General features: G+C 35.5%; 1 protein-coding gene across 2 annotated transcripts in view; it reads left to right on the forward strand.

Moving 5' to 3' along the window:
- Nucleotides 1-17,654, forward strand: part of MCCC1 (methylcrotonoyl-CoA carboxylase 1) — a 51,274-nt gene that overhangs the window by 17,210 nt on the left and 16,410 nt on the right. For both annotated transcript variants that reach the window (XM_006186370.2, XM_032483599.1), the window contains 7 exons: nt 377-498; nt 911-1,058; nt 1,141-1,262; nt 5,906-6,017; nt 7,290-7,371; nt 11,657-11,784; nt 15,126-15,309. In XM_006186370.2, the coding sequence (XP_006186432.1) occupies nt 377-498; nt 911-1,058; nt 1,141-1,262; nt 5,906-6,017; nt 7,290-7,371; nt 11,657-11,784; nt 15,126-15,309 (898 nt within the window). The remainder of the gene's footprint in view (nt 1-376; nt 499-910; nt 1,059-1,140; nt 1,263-5,905; nt 6,018-7,289; nt 7,372-11,656; nt 11,785-15,125; nt 15,310-17,654) is intronic.

Here is a 17,654-nt window from a genome sequence, read left to right on the forward strand (position 1 = left end):
GAATTAATGTTTAATAGGTATAGAGTTTCCTTCTGGGATGATGAAAATGTTTTGGAGATGGATGATGGTAATAGTTGCACAATATTGTGAATGTACTTCATGTCACTGAAATATACACTTAAAAGTGGTTAAAATGGTAAATTTTATGCATATGTTACCACTATAAAAAGAAATATAGATTTTTCTGGTTCAAGTAGTGGTTCAAGAACTTTAGAATGAAAGTTCAGACATCTCTGAAAACATACTTTGATAGAGACCATAGTGTACCTATCACCAGCATGGGTGGGGAGATGCCTCCTCAGGGGAAGATGCCATTGCCTGCATCGGTTTGCCAGTGGAGCGCTAGAAAGTTCATCCTTTCATTTCTCCCTTCTAGGCTATCCATCCAGGATATGGTTTTCTTTCAGAAAACATGGAATTTGCCGAACTATGTAAGCAAGAAGGAATTATTTTTATAGGTCCTCCTTCATCAGCAATTAGAGACATGGGTATAAAGAGGTATGAGTTTATATCTTAAATACAGCCATAGGAAGGTCAATTGAAATGGTTATTTACCTATAATAGACATGTTAATTATACCCTTTCATTGTCATAGGTTTTAAGTTATTTATTTGCCACTATATTGAGTTATGGAAAATATTCAAGCAATTAGTGTTTCTAATCAATATGTTCGTTTTTGGGAATTAAAAACAAGGTGGGATGAGCTACCACATGAAAACTGGATTGAGGAAAGTATTAGATATTTTAACATTTGTATTAATTTTTGTTTTCTCAGACGGTAATCCTTTCTTTACCTATGGAATGTTTTATTTTTAAAGTTCCATTGTATTTTATATACTTGGCAGTATTTGTGTTTCTCTTGTATGAAATAATTTGTAGAATTAGGGCATCTTTTTTTTTTATTCTAAAGCACATCCAAGTCCATAATGGCTGCCGCTGGAGTGCCTGTTGTGGAAGGTTACCACGGTGAGGACCAGTCAGACCAGTGCCTGAAAGAGCACGCTGGGAGAATCGGTTATCCGGTCATGCTTAAAGCCGTCCGTGGTGGAGGAGGGAAAGTAAGATTATGCGTGCTTGTGTTTTGCATTTCCAGCTAGTCTAATTTGTTTTGTTGTAGTCATGGCTAGATTTCCATCTTAGGGTATGAGGATCATAAGATCCGAAAAAGAATTTCAAGAGCAGTTGGAATCAGCACGGAGAGAAGCTAAGAAGTCTTTCAATGATGATGCTATGCTGATTGAGAAGTTTGTGGACACACCGAGGTAGGTTCAGCTTTTTTTCCTGACTTAAATTTTTTAAATTAAATTATAAAAGAAATGCATGCATATTATATAAAGTATAAAATTTTGATAGTACATGAGTACATTAAGTTCCCAATCCCACTCCCTGATGTAACCACTAGTACAGTATGCATTCCTCCAGGCATTTTCTACATGAGTAGAAACATCTATACATATACACACAGAATGCAAAATACATATAAAAGAACAGTGAACAGAATCTTAACATAATATTATATGCCAATATTATATCGTAAACACCTTCCATGTCAGTAAATAGAGATCTACCTCATTCTTTTTATATGCTTAATGGTTCCGTGATATTGATGTGTCATTAATTCATTCAGTTCATTTCTTGATGGAATTTAGAGTCCTTTCAAAATAAATAAAATTCTTGTAAGAAATTAAGCTTTATCTTACAGAACTCTATAAGCATCATTTGAGATGCTCTGAAAATGGAAATAATTGTTCAAATTGAATTGTAAGTGATATGTTAACAAATAATAAAACTAACAGTTCATCCTCGTATTTAATCATGTGCCAGATTCTAAGTATTTTACATATACTGAGTAGTAGTCTTGCTGTCCTATTTCTAATCTAATTCCTGCAACAATCCCATTAGGTAGGCCCTGTTCTCATTTTGCAGGTGAGGACACCAAGGAATAGAGTGGTCATCTTACTTGCCTGAGGTCTCCCATCTGGGAATTGGGGAAGCTGGGATTTGAGCCCAGACAGTTTGACTCCAGAATTCACACTCTAAGCGACCACCTTAAACTGTTTCTCTAGGTTCCACTGTAGTAAATACTGTGTGGATTTCTAAATTTTTTTATTCTCTGGAATTTTATTTTCATTTGTATTGCTTGAAATAAGATACTAATTATAAACACATCTTGTTTTATCAATTTTGTGGTAAATATATATATATATATATATATATATATATATAACCTGTAAGTTAAGTGACCTTATAAAGAATAACTCATTTTGGAACCATGACCAGAGAGGAATTTACCTTGAAGGTGATGAACTGAAACTTCAGGCCCTTCCCTTGCATGAGCCTCTTCTAAGGTCCTGTACCTAATTTTGTACTCATCGTAGAGGGGGCTCCCAAATTATTTCCATTTCAGCCCTACAAATAGAATTATTCCTATGCATGGCACAGTATATTAAGTTCATTTAGAGTATGATTGTAAAAATAAAGCCCTCATTCTCAAAATAGGCCAGTTGATTAGGCCAGCACAACACATGCCACCCGTTAGTGGGAAATAAGGCAAAAATGGAGGAAGTTCTAAGGTCAATTGAAGGCTCCTTTCAGTAGCTTTCAAAAAAGAACAGGCTGACTATCCAAATGAGCATACTCTTGAGCTAAAATTGTCGTAGAGACATCAGCTAGCTATTTCAGTGACTGTAACTCAATGCCTGCGACATTTTTGAAGATATAGATTCTTGTGAAATGTCATCTATTACCTCACATTGTAATTTATTCTCTCAGTAGCTGGTAAGCTCCTGGGAACCGAGGACCTGCTCATTTCTTCTTTTTTTTTTTTCTCCTGTATGTTACTTGGCATATTATTTTCTTCATGGTAGGTGTGTATGATTTTTTTTTAAATGTAGAAATAATATAAATACATTACAGACTTCGAAAATACAGCAGGTAGAAAACAAAGTCACTCATAAACTCATTCTTTGAATATCAGTATTAACATTTCTACGTATTTCTATTCTATATTTTCTAGTAACATTTCCATATCATGATAATCATACTGTTTTATATCCTGCTAAATAATTACCTGTTGAGATAATAGCCAGAAGATTGTCAAGATGGTGCTGATAACAGAAAAGTAGAAATCAAGATGTTTATAAACTTAATAAATTCACCACCCTGAAATCTGGGCAATCATGTGGATACAGCAAATCATAGCCAAGATCAGTTTACCTGGAGCAGAAGCTGCCAGAGCCATAAACTGATAGGAACACCTAAATAGGGATTTTGACAAATTACTGGGGGTTGAGTGTGGTCTAGCCTGATGGTAAGAAACTCCTTAGGGCCCAGTTTTAGGGGAAAACCCAAATTTTCATAGGTTTTTCCTCCAAGAACACCACCAGGCAATCAGTGAAAATCCAGGAAAAATGTCCTCACATTTTGGGGGCCTGGAGGAGGAAAGAAGCCATTTTGAATAGGCCCAAAGCAAAGGCCAGCACTCTAAGGGAAACTTTGCCAGAGACTTTTCTGTCCTTGGGGGAGGGCAGTTAGCCAACTCTAACCCCCTCTAACCTTCCTGTTTCACCTAAAGGAAGAAAAAAAAGCTAAAACACCCAGGGACACAGACCCAGTAGAAGACTGAGATTTAATCATAAGAATATAGAATGCTTTTCTTCCCCCACACCCTTCTCCCCTGTCACCAGGGCTCCAGCATAATAACGGGTTTACAGCTAAGATTGCTGCAAGGCACAGGCTGCGTTTAAGGAGTTCTTAGGGAAAGCCTAAGACAACAGGAGAAAAACAAAACAAGGACAACAGAAGAAACTGAAGCCCCTGGCACCTATAGCTACTGCAGACCTTAAACACAGCCTCCCTGCTAGCCAGATTAACATAAAACCTCACATGAAATTTGTTTACTTCAGTTTCTTGTTCCATGATATATTATGTCTGGCGTTTAATCAAAAAAATTACAAGGCATGCTAAAAGACGAGTAAAACATGGTCTGAAGAGAAAAAAAAGCAAGCATCAGAACCAGATTGAAATATGACACAAATTTTGGAATTTTTAGATGTGGAATTTAAAGTAACTGATTAATATGTTAATGGCTCTTGTGGAAAAGTACAGTAGACAACATGCAGAACATATGGGTAATGTAAGCAGAGAGGGATGGAGACACTAAGGAAAAAAATCAGAAGAAAATGCCAGGAATCAAAAACATTGTAAAAGAAATGAAGAACGCATTTGATAGGCTTATTGGTAGACTGGACACAGCTGAGAAAAGAAATAGTGACCTTGAACATGTCAATGGAAGCTTCCCAAATTGAAGGGCAGAGAGAAATAATGAAATCAAACAACTTAATATCTGAGAAGGGAGACAATTTTAAAAGGTGTAACATGTTATTTGATTACTACAAGGAGAATAAAGAGAGGAGCAGAAGAAGTGTTTGAAATAATAATGGCCAAAATATTTCCAAAATTAATGACAAACACCAAACTACAGAATCAGGAAGCTCAGGGGACACCAAAAGCAGAATAACTATCAAAAAATTTTTGAGTTATATTCAAATTGAAAGGAAACCGAAGACAAAAAGAAAATTTTGAAAAAAGCCCCAGGGGAAAAAACACCTTATCTATAGAGGAACAAGGGTAAAGAAATACATTAGACTTAAGCAAGAGTAGAGTGGAGTGAAATATTTATAAAGTGTTTTTTTAAAAATCAACCTATAAATTCTGTATCCAGTGAAATTAGCCTCCAAACTAGGAGGAGAAATACTTTCTCAGACAATCAAAAATTGAGAGAATTTGTCACTGGTATATTTGCCTTGCAAGAAATGATGATTTCTTCAGAGAGAAGGAAAATGGTATAGGTCAGAAACTCGGCTCTCTGTAAAGAAAAGAAAAGCATTAGAGAAAGAATAAACAAAGGTAAAGTAAAAATCTCTTAGTTTTCTTAATTGATCTCACAGATAACAGTTTGTTCAAAATACTAATAGTAATATGTTTGGTGATGATAGCTTAAAGGTAAGTAAAAAGAGGGAGAAAAGATCAAGAAAGCAAATCCAGAAGGAAGAAATCAGCTTCTATTATTTGTCAGAAGAATGTGTTGAACAAATTGGGAAATTTTTAAATGGAACATTCAGTAGAAACAACGTAACAATAAAATAAGTTCCTCCAGGTGGTATAATGACGTGTTTCATGAGGTGAACAGAAAGGAACAGAAATGAGCCACTGTGCTGAAACATTACATTTATAAGACTTAAGTTTTTACAAAAATTTCTTCTTTGACAATTTTTATTTTGAAAACTCAACAGAAAAAAACGTTTGCTGATCACTCATTTCTGTATTATGGTGGTGAATATGTGAGGTGAACTATATTGTGAACATACCAAAATGAATCTACTGAAAAGAGTGCTTTCATGTTTATCAAATGGTCTGTTACCCTTATCTTCTTAAGTGTTACGTGCATTCACTGTTAATATGACTTCTGATAATTTTACTATTTTACACTCAACATTTAAGTGCCTTTTTTGTTTTTTTATGTTTCATGTTAGTATTTCCTTAAAAAATGATGATCCATGTTAATTTATTTCTTTACCTTTCTATGGATGAGCCATTATAATTTTCAGTCTGCCTTAGTTTATAAAATCTGATTGTAAGAGCTGATTTTTTTAAATCCCCTGAAAGTTTTTGTTGGCTTTTTGAGGATACATGAAATGTGACTATAATTTATAATTTTGATATAGTCAGGTTTATCAGTCCTTTCCTTGGCTGTTTTTACTTGTGATCTGCCTCTACTGTGAGTTGGTAAATAGAGCCTCCTATGTTTATGTCTTTTCTTATTTCCCAGTCATTTCATATATATAATTTTTCTTCTGGAATGTTCATCCTACAAATGGAAACTTTTCATTGGGTTTTTAAATAGGCATGTAGAAGTCCAGGTGTTTGGTGACCACCATGGCAACACTGTGTACTTGTTTGAAAGAGACTGTAGTGTACAGAGGAGACATCAGAAGATCATTGAGGAGGCCCCAGGGGTAAGGATCTTGTAAAGAAATTTGTCAGCTTCTCTATAATGTAAACCTTGGCCACTGACTTTCATGTCCACTTCCCACTAGTAACAAGCCCTCATTGCAGTGTTGGGGTGAGGCCAGGGTTCATGTTTTGGGGCTACTATACAGAAGGCACAGTAGAGCCATGGTGCTTCTGGATGGTATCTAGGAAAATCTGCTCTGATCCAAGTATCTGCCTTACAGTGAACAGCTGTATATTGTTTGCATGTAGATTTTAAGTTGTAATTAACTAAACTGTTTGAGGAATAGAATGGTCTTGTTAATTGAGGTTTTTTTTTTTTTTTTAATGAAGAAGACTCTTTTAACCATTGTTTCAAGTGTTCCTAGAATATATTAGTCATCTTCTCAACTTAGAGGTTATATTGTATAGGAGAGAGATTTGCTCTTATTTAGCAACTTTTCTCCCTCAGAATTGTTTACATGTCTCTGAGCCCACCTCTTGATTGGCTCAGGTGTTATCTGGGTCATGGCCTACTCCTGGGATTACCTGTATTTGGATTTACATTTCTTTGGAACCTGCTGCTATCATAGGCTTCTTACTTGTCTAAAGTTGTATATGTGGTTTTTTCAGTGTGTATTTCTAAAAGATCAGGGATCTAAGGTTTCTGATTAATCAGTTTGTTATTCTCATACTGTACTCAAAATTTAATTTCTGTTGCAGACTATATTATACTCTAAAGTAAATGTTAACAGTAATATTAATAAAGCCATATTTTCAAGCATTGATTAAATAAAAATCTGCTGAGCACCATTTTAAAATGTTAAAAGCTCTGCCTCCTTATTGACATACGTTTCTTTTTATGAACCTTTCTTACTAACTTGCAGTCTCAAGGTTTACTGTTATTCTAAGATAATTATTGGATACATGACCCAGATTGCTTTATCATTTTGAAACAAAATAGAGATAGTTCTAAGTTTTCATATTGATACATATAATTTTAAGTGGACATATAGTCATGAAAGTTATTTTGTAAGTACAAGGGACAGAGATATGTCATTATGCTGAGTAATAGCTGCAGTTCATAGAAATTACTAACAGAATCATTAAACTTTGATATAAGGACAGTTGAACTATGGTATAGGACAATATTTCTTGAAGAAATGTGTGACATTAGCTACTTATCCTTATCTCTTTAATGTAATATTTGGTACATAGAAATGTAATACTGAATCTTAATGGAAACTTCTAGTAGGACAAAGTACTAATGGAAACTTATTTCAAATATTTTTTCATAGCCTGGCATTAAACCTGAAGTAAGAAAAGCGCTCGGAGAAGCTGCAGTCAGAGCTGCTAAAGCTGTAAACTATGTTGGTGCAGGTATGTAAAGATGTGCTTCTGATAGAGGAGAAAGAGTGATCCTTTGTGTTTTGAAAGGCAAACAAAACATATAGCTTTTAAATCACTGACTTTCAAACTTTTTTGACTATACCCACATTAAGAAATATGTTTTACATTGAGACCCAGTATATGCATATGTGTTTGTGTTTTTATACATGTATATTTGAAAAAAATTTTTCACTAAACAGTACTTACCCTAATTATGTGTAATGCTACTTGATTCTTTCTATCCTATTTTAAAGTAAAATCACTGAAATGATTTTTTTGTGTGTTTTTTTTTTAAATTTGTAAACTTCAACTTTTTAGAGGAGTTTTAGGTTAACAGCAGAATTGAGCAAAAGTAGAGAGAGTTCCCATACCCTGTCCCCATACATGCATAGCCTCCCCAAGTATCAACATCCTGTGCCAGAATGGTGCTTTTATTATAATGGATGGACCTACACTGACACATCATTATCACCCAGTGTCCATGGTTTATGTTAGAGTTCACTCTTGATGTGCATTCTGTGAGTTTGGACAAATGTGTAATGACATGTATCCAACATGTATTCTACCATTGTATCTCACAGAGTAGTTTCAATTGCCCTCAGTATGCTCTTCATCCCTCCCTGCTTCCAGCCCCTGAGAATCACTGATCTTTTTATCGCCTCCATGGTTTTGCCTTTTCCAGATGTCATACAGTTGGAATTATATAGTGTGTAGCTTTTTCAGATTGACTTCCTTCACTTAGTAGCATGAATTTTAAGTTTCCTCCATGTCTTTTCATGGCTTGATGGCTCATTTCTGTTTGGCGCTGGATAATATTCCATTGTCTGGTTGTACCAGTTTATTTATCTTCTCACTTCCAGAAGTATATTTTGGTTGCTTCCAAGTTTAGCAGTTATGAATAAAGCTGCTATAAATATCTATGTACAGGGTTTTGTGTGGACATAGTTTCAATTCATTGCGATAAACACCAAGAATGGATCACATGGTAAGAGTATGTTTAGTTTTGTAAGAAACTGCCACACTGTCTTTCAAAGTAGATGTATCACTTTGCATTTCCACCAAGCAAATAATGAGAGTTCCTCATCCTCATCAGCATTTCATGTCATCATTGTTCCAGATTTTGGCCATTCTAATAGGTGTGTAGTGACATCTCGTTTTAATTTGCATTTCCCTGATAACATGATGTGGAGCATCTTCTCATATGCTTATTTGCCATCTGTGTATGTGTATTTGCCATCTCTTCTGTCTTTTGACCATTGTTTAGTTAGGTTGTTTGTTTTCTTATTGTTGAGCTCTAAGTTATTGGTATATTTTAGATAACAGTTCTTTAACAGATGTACCTTTTGCAAATTTTTCTCCCAGTCTGTGGCTAGTCTTTTCATTCTCTTGATATTGTCTTTAACAGAGCAGAAGTTTTTAATTTTAATGAAGTCCAGTTTATCAATTATTTCTTTCATGGATTGTGTCTTTGTTGTTGTGTCTAAAAAGACTCACTATGCTCAAAGTCAACTAGGTTTTCTCCTTTGTTGTCTTCTAGTTTTCTGGTTTTGTGTTTTACATTTTGGTCTTTGATCCATTTGGGGTTAATTTTCATGAAGGCTGTAAGGTCTGTTGAGATTCTTTTTCTTTTTCTTTTTCTTTGCTTGTAGATATCCAGTTGCTCCAGCATCATTTCTTTAAAAGACTTTTCTCCATTTTATTGCCTTTGCTCCTTTGTCAAAGATTAGTTGTCTATATTTATGTGGATCTGTTTCTGGGCGCTCTATTCTGTTCCACTAATCTATTTGTTCTCTCACCAGTACTTCATTGTTTTGATTTCTGTAGCTTTATAGTAAGTAAGTCTTGAACTCAGACAGTGTCAATCCTCCAATGTTGTCATTTTCTCATATCAAGTTGGTTATTCTGGGTCCTTTTCCTCCGTATAAACATTAGAGTCAGTTTTTTGATATCCACAAAATAGCTTGCTAGGATTTTGATTGGAGTTGCAATGACTCTATATAACAGATTGGGAAGACTGACTTCTTGACCATGTTGAGTCTTCCTATCCATAAGCATGAACTGTTTCTCCATTTATTTAGCTCTTCTTTTACTATTTCATCAGAATTCTGTAGTTTCCTCATATAGATCTTATACATATTTTGTTAGATTTTTGCCTGTTTCACTTCAGGAGGGTGCTAATGTAAATGGTATTGTGTTTTTAATTTCAAATTCTACTTGTTTACTTGTATGTAGGAAAACAGTTGACTTGTATACTCACCTTATATCCTGCAACCTTGATATGGTTGCTTATTAGTTCCAGGAGGTTTTTTGATTAAGTTTTTTGGATTTTTTTAATGAAGTTGATCAAGTCATCTGTGAACAGTTTTATTTCTTCCTTCCCAATCTATACCATTTATTTCCTTTTCTTGTATTATTGCATTAACTGGGACATCTTGTATGATATTGAAAAGGAATGGTGAGAGTGGACAGCCATGTTTCTGATCTTAGTGGGAAGGCTTCTAGTTTCTCACTATTAGGTATGATGTTAGCTGTAGGTTTTTGTAAATCTTTTTCAAATTGTGGAAGTTCCCCTCTATTTGGGAGTTTTTATTATAGTTGGGTATTGGATTTCATCGAATGCTTTTTCTGATTTTGTTGATACAATCATGTGATTCTGCTTTAGTCTGTTGATGTGATGGATTACATTCATTGATTTTCAGATGTTGAACTAGTCTTGCATACTAGATCCCACCTGGTCATGGTATATCATTATTTTTATACATTATTAGATTTGATTTGCTGAGGATTATTTCATCAATGTTCTTAAGAGTTACTGGTCTGTAGTCTTCTTTGGTTTTGGTGTTAAGGTAATGCCTCATAGAATGAGTTGGGAAGTATTCTGTCTTCTGAAAGAGACTGTAGATAATTGGTATAAATTGGTATAAATTCTACCTCCAGGGTTTGATAGAATTCACCAGTGAACCAGTCAGCCTACTGCTGTCTTTCTTTGTTGTTGTTATTTATCTATTTTTGTTGGCCGGGGAGGGGGGGTGATTAGGTTTATTTATTTATTTTTAGAGGAATACTTGTTCGCACAGAGGTTTTTGCTCATAAGTTTCTGTTCCAGCAAGTTGTGAATCTCTATATTTGCCTGTCTTTCTCTCTAATTTGGGGGGCTGTGGTTTGCTCACATCTGTGGTGGATCTAAGAAGAGTTGTTGATTCTTCAGCTTATTCAGCTTTTCACTTGTCAGGATGGAATGGTGACTTGTAAGCACTTTACCTGCTGGGTCAGAAACTGGAAATTTTCACTAAATTTTTATAGTCCACTGATAGATTGTGACCCACAGTTTGAAAAACAGTTTTAAATTGTATGGAGCTAACTTTACACTAAGTAAAAAAATTTCAAACACAGAAGGCTACATACTATATGATTTCATTTGTATGACATTCTAGGAAAAAAACTCATAGAAAGCAGAAGAGTGGTTGGCTGGAGCCAGGGGCCTGGGGAAGGGACTGACTGCAAAGGGGAACAAGGGAACATTTTGGGTGATGGAAATGTTTTGTATTTTCATAGTGGTAGTGGTTATATGACTGTATTCAATTGCTGAAACCTAAAATGGATAAATTTGGAGGGGGTGTAAATAGGTTTATTTATTTTTTTAATGAAGGTACTGGAGATTGAACCCAGGACCTCATGCATGCTAAGCACGGGCTCTACCACTGAGCTATTACCCTCCCCCTTAAAATGAATAAAGTTTATTGTCAGAAATTATGCTTTGATAAAGTTGGGGGGAGTGTAGTACCTAATATAATGCCAGTAGATAAGACATTAACATGATGTTTACTTACTAAGCAATCTTCTAAAGGGTCACTAGCAAAACGATTTTAAAGAAACTTCCAGAGCCCACATTCAACAGGAAAAAAAAGTCTTTCTCCACAGGGTTAGAGTAAGATGGAATGTCACAGTGTGAGGTTTCCGAGGTTCTGGTGCACCGAAGCAGTAATTCATGGTTCAGCCATGTTCTCACTGCTGTGGCAGCTGAGACTGATTCATAACTTGGGTTTACCATTTTCTCAAAATCCCAGACATACTTTTCTATTGTTAAATTTCATGTGGCTCCCTATTTTTGATTGAAAATCATTTCACTGCTACAAAGTGTGAGGTATTTTCTTCATGAAATGCAAAATGTTTATCTCTGAATGAAGGCAGCAGTAAAACTTGATATTTCATGAAAGATTTTGATTCTGACTGATTATATGCTGTTGGGATGTGACCACTGTATTTTATCTTTCAGGAACTGTGGAGTTTATTATGGACTCAAAGCACAATTTCTACTTCATGGAGATGAATACAAGGCTGCAAGTGGAACATCCTGTTACTGAGATGGTCACAGGAACTGACTTGGTGGAATGGCAGCTTAGGGTGGGAGTGTTTTTTCTGTTAAAGATCGGTGTTGAGAATATGTTACCTTGTGGCCTCCTAAAAGGAAGTATCACTTTGGGCAAGGGTTCAATCCTTGGTGGTTGTCATGAGGATAGGAAAATGGGAGGTTAAAGGTGACAGTACATTTGATGCTGTGACATTGTTGTCACTTTATGGACTGATTCCTAACTTGTCACTTACCATCTTTTCCCCTTAGACATGGGGCAGCCAGAAGATGAGCTCCTGCCACTGAGGCCTGCTCTTACCACATTGTCTCAACACAAAGCCTTCTACTCTACCTGAGGCCACATCATTCAGAGCCAGGCCATCGTTAGATTTTAGAGGCAGGGCAGGTGCTGGTCAAGATGAGATGACCTAAGGAAGAGTTGGGAATGGTTTAGACCAACAGTGTTTCATGTGCAAGTGCTGACACACTGTTGCTGGGCCATGAAGGGATAAGCATAGCCATTCAGAGTAAATACTTAGAAAGTTTTAAACCATTCTGGCTTCACTATGACACATCTACTATATTTTAGTGAAGTGTAAGTTTACAACTGTTCCTCACTGGCCTGAACCGGAGTTCTACAAAGCATATTCCGTCAAATACTGATAATAATATTTTAGTCTGTTTTGTTCTCTTTATTGAAAACAATAGGTTTTACAGCCTTTTCTCAATATAAAAAAAAAAATTTAAGTGGTATGAACATTCTTGATCTCTCTAGGATTCTTGGTTCTTTATATATCCTGAGTCTAAATTATCTTTTCCATGTTGTGATGTTAAAGTCTTGACTATTTTCATCATTTTGTCTTTGTAGAACTTCTGAGGACAGTAATATGATATTCCTCTTGCTGGTTCTTTGGGAATGATTGGTGGTTTTAATTGAGTTACAGGATTCTTCCGGGCCTCTGTAGCCTTGAAAGTAATGAAACCCAGGCATATCAGACTAGGAAATGTTACTAAGTATCAGGAAAACTGGAGCAGGTTTAGAGACTTTTGGAAACAGTGCATATGTTTTCAGAATTCAAAGAAGGATTTTTTTTTTCTGAAGCAATAATCAAGAGAGTCCTGAATTTTGAAATCATGAAGGATAAAAGATTTCCAAGGATTAAGGAGGAGAAAGCTTTTGGACATTAGACAGGACCGCAGACATTTATTTCTGCAACTCAAGAAATTTTAAGAGTTTTGAAGGCTCTTAGAAAAGGAAGCAACTTTTATCATCTGGGAAAGGTTTCTAGAGCTTAGGGACACCATTGGACCTTGTTTACAGGGTTCAAGGCACTTTGGAGTCTGGCTTCCAAGCAGAGGTAAAACAAGGGATCTCACCATTTGGTGAGTCAAGAGTTCAAGCTCCAGGACCTTTCTCTGGAGTCACTGGCTTCCTGAGCAAGGGTGAAATGAAGTGAGCACCCAGGCTGCAGTTGCAGGTGGTTAGCAGTGTCCACGGGAGGCTGGTGAAATGTCCAAGGTCCAAGGGTTCCAAAAAGTCAATGTCTAGAGCCCGGGAGAACCTGACACAGTTTTCTAAGTACTGAGCCTTTTCTGGGCCTAGATAGAAACCAGTTTCAGAGGAAAACAGGCAGATAAACCAGGTTAAAGTAGGGCTATGTAGTCAGGAATCAGATCACATCTTAGAATATGGTCATTCTTCAGTGAATCTGTACTTGAGTCTGGGCTGGGGATATATAAAACCCCTGTGTTGGGAGCAGGTCTAAGCTGGAGGGATGAGGACTGGGGGTGAAACAAAACCTCCTCTCGCTGTCAATATGGCAGCTGTTTTGGGTCAGTATTTTCTCTTTACTGTTGTATGTTACATAGTAATGCTATATATTCAGACAATATTGTTACACCTACTTTACCAACCGCCCGGAGTTGCTTTTTGCCATATTTACCTCTATGTTACATAATACAAATAAATCTTCACAGGTAGAATTGAAGCCTCAAAAAAAAAAAAAAAAAAAAAGAATATAGTCATTCTTTTTTATACTAAAACAAATAGAATTCTTTATTAAAACATTAAAGAGTATTTTATTTTAAAGGATAAGAATGAAATGATGATAGCTAACATGACATAGTTATTATTATATGCCAGGCATTTTTCTCTGAAGCATCAAGAGATTAAAGAAGCTTACCCAGAATATGAGTATGCCCATAACAGGGTAAATATAGAGACAGAATTTGAACTCAGGCAGTATGGCTGTAGTCTGTGGTTCCAAACACTGTGCCATAAAGGCATTCAGTTTAGTTCATTTTCCTTTCATTTTTAACTGTTGTGGTTCCTGATTTTTCTTATTTATAGATTTAAAGAGATGAAACCTTTGCCTGTTTTATGCTTAGTTCAGTGTACTTTAGTTCAGTGTACTGCTGAGCTAGAGTTTTTTCCCTGTATCTTTTACCATCTCAGTTTATCTTTTTTTTTCATCTTGGGGAAAACTTAAGGGGAGAGTAAAGAGAGTGACAGTGTGCCCTACAATAGCCTTTTCCAAATTATACTAGTTGAAGAGAGAGATTTGTTGTATTGGTATATAAAAGCCAAAGTAATAATAATAATAATAATAAGCCAAATAATAACAGTGATAAACAATACTGATCACCCTGTTTAGAGTCTGATATCTTGCAATATCCATAAACATAACAACGTCTTTAAAACATGTTCCCCAGTCTGTTTTGCTCTATTACTCACTTGGTGATGAAGTTTACAAAGATGATTAATGCCACACTTTAGCCATAGTTGTAAATATAGTCCTAAACACCAAGTAATAATTTACTGCAAAAAAAAGATTGATTTGGTAACTGAGTGCTAATGTTTTAAATGAAAACTAAGAATATCTTGCCAGTGAGAAATTTTAGTTTTGATTATGTTGAAAAATAATTGATATTTATAATTTAGCCATCAGTTTGCCTGCTTTCTCTATAACTGTAGAAACCCATTGTAATTAATGTATTATTTCCAAGCTGCATCTTTTTTTTTAACATTTTTTATTGAGTTATAGTCATTTTACAATGTTGTGTCAAATTGCAATGTAGAGCACAGATTTTCAGTTATACATGAACATACATATATTCATTGTCACATTTTTTTCTCTGTGAGCTACCATAAGATCTTGTGTATATTTCCCTGTGCTATACAGTATAATCTTTTTTATCTATTCTTGCATCTGTTTTTAAATCTGTTTTTGCTTTTGTCCAATACTCAAGTGGGTAGATAAAATAATAGTTTTTATTTAGCTTTATTATAAAGTCCAAATGTCCATTTTATATAGGAAAAGACAAGACCATCAAATTAGTCTCATAGCTGCTGTAAGGTGGATTTTCGTAAGACCATGTATTCCTCTTTTACCAGGTTGCAGCAGGAGAGAAGATTCCTTTGAGCCAGGAAGAAATAACTCTGCAGGGCCATGCCTTTGAAGCTAGAATATATGCAGAAGATCCTAATAATAACTTCATGCCAGGAGCTGGACCATTAGTGCATCTCTCTACCCCTCAAGCCGACCTTTCCATAAGGATTGAAACTGGTGTACGGCAAGGTAAAGTGAAATAAAATAAAAATTCTTGGTTTTAGAAAACTTTAAATACATTATTGTTTTTGGATGGGGGTCTTTTCCCTGTGTTTTGTGGAAATGCGTAGTGTGTTTTTAAATAAAGGATTTAATTGACTTCTCATTAATCTTTACTTTTTTCTCAGGAATAGTTATTTTTAAAGAATAACTAGTATTTTTAAGCAGTACTATTCTCTTTTTTTAAACTAATGTTTCTTTAATTTTGAGCAGTTCCTTTTTTTTTCTTTGCTCTCTTTTTTTGAAATGCAGCAGCACTTAGTCAAACCTAAGCAAAAAATATTTTGTGTGTACTGCTTTCCATTTTTACTTTGCCTAGTTCCAAAAATGATTTAAGGTGACTGATACCTGGTATGCCCAAGGCATTCTAACTTCAAGATACTGAAAGTCAAGCTGAAGAATTCAGTAAAAATAAGTTCAGTTCAAGCTTAACAATAGTAAAAGAAAGAAAGAAAAGTAAAAAAAATCGTGCACAAGAGCTGTCACAGTTCACGTATGATTAATTACAATGGTCATAACTAAATTATTTAGCACTTACTATGTACAGGTGCTGTTCTGGGTGATTTTTCTACATGGGCTCCTTTAACTATGAGAACTACCCTATGAGTAGGTGTCATTATCATCCCCATTTTCCAGATGAGGAAACCAGGCACAGAGAAGTGATTTATTCAAGATCACCCTTGGAGCCAAGATTCAGACCCAGGCATTCTGAAGGCATTCCGGCTCCAGGGTCTGCCCTCTGAGCCACCACTGTCTATTGCCACCTTAGTTGCCACAGAAGTTAAACAGATGGTGAGAGAGAAAATACAGCAATTCGCACAATTAACAGGTTACGTTAGCCTGATATAGCAGGACACATTTCTAAGAGGAAACCTGGAGTGGATTTGAGTAGGCAGATTTAACTGCATACATAAAAGTGAAGAAAAGAGGACTTAACTAAAGGTGTGTTCAAAGATCTGTAAGAAAATATGTGGCTGGAGAAGAGGGTTTAGGATGGTGAGTAGTTGATGTGGCTGGAGATAATAGAATGAGAGCAGATCGTTTCGGTCTTGAAAACCAAAATGAAGAATTAGGACTTCTTTTTTGTTTTGTTTTGAGTTATAGTCAGTTTACAATGCTTCAATTTCTGGTGTGCAGCACAATTTTTCAGTCATACATGGATATACATATATTCATTTTCATATTCTTTTTCACCATGAGCTACTAGAAGATCTTGTATATATTTCCCTGTGCTGTACAGTATAAACTTGTTTATCTATTCTATATATACCTGTCAGTATCTACAAATCCTGAATTCCCAATCTGTCCCTTCCCACCCTTTTCCACCCTGGCAACCACAAGTTTGTGTTCTATGTCTGTGAGTCTGCTTCTGTTTTATATTTAAATTCATTTATCTTTTTTTTTTTTTTTTTTTTTAAGATTCCACATATGAGTGATATCATATGGTATTTTCCTTTCTCTTTCTGGCTTACTTCACTTAGAGTGACATTCTCCAGGGAAATCCGTGTTGCTACAAATGGCATTATATTGTCTTTTTTATGGCTGAAGAGTATTCCATTGTATAAATATATCATAACTTCTTTCTTCAGTCACCTGTCAGTGGACATTTAGGTTGTTTCCATGCCTTAGCTATTGTAAATAGTGCTGCTATGAACGTTGGGGTGCAAGTGTCTTTTTGAATTAGGGTTCCTTCTGGATATAAGCCCAGGAGTGGGATTGCTGGATCATATGGTAAGTCTATTTTTAGTCTTTTAAGGACTCTCCATACTGTTTTCCACAATGGCTGCACCAAATTGCATTCCCACCAACAGTGTAGGAAGGTTCCCTTTTCTCCACAGCCTCTCCAGCATTTATTATTTGTGGACTTTTGAATGATGGCCATTCTGACTGATACGAGGTGATATCTCATTGTAGTTTTGATTTGCATTTCTTAATTAGTGATACTGAGCATTTTTTCATGTGCCTGTTGGTCATTCATATGTCTTCATTGGAGAATTGCTTATTTAGGTCTTCTGGCCATTTTTGGATTGGATTGTTTGTTTTTTTCTTATTAAGTCATATGAGCTGTTTGTATATTCTGGAGATCAAGCCTTTGTCAGTTGCATCATTTGCAAATATTTTCTCCCATTGTGTAGGTTGTCATTTTCTTTTGCTTACGGTTTCCTTTGCTGTGCAAAAGCTTGTAAGTTTAATTAGGTCTCAATTGTTGATTTTCGCTTTTATTTCTATTTCTTGGGTAGACTGCCCTAGGAGAACATTGCTGAGATGTATGTGAGACAATGTTTTGCCTATGTTTGCTTCTAGGAGGTTTATTG

Source organism: Camelus ferus, chromosome 1 (assembly GCF_009834535.1).
Source record: "Camelus ferus isolate YT-003-E chromosome 1, BCGSAC_Cfer_1.0, whole genome shotgun sequence".
Lineage (NCBI taxonomy): Eukaryota > Metazoa > Chordata > Mammalia > Artiodactyla > Camelidae > Camelus > Camelus ferus.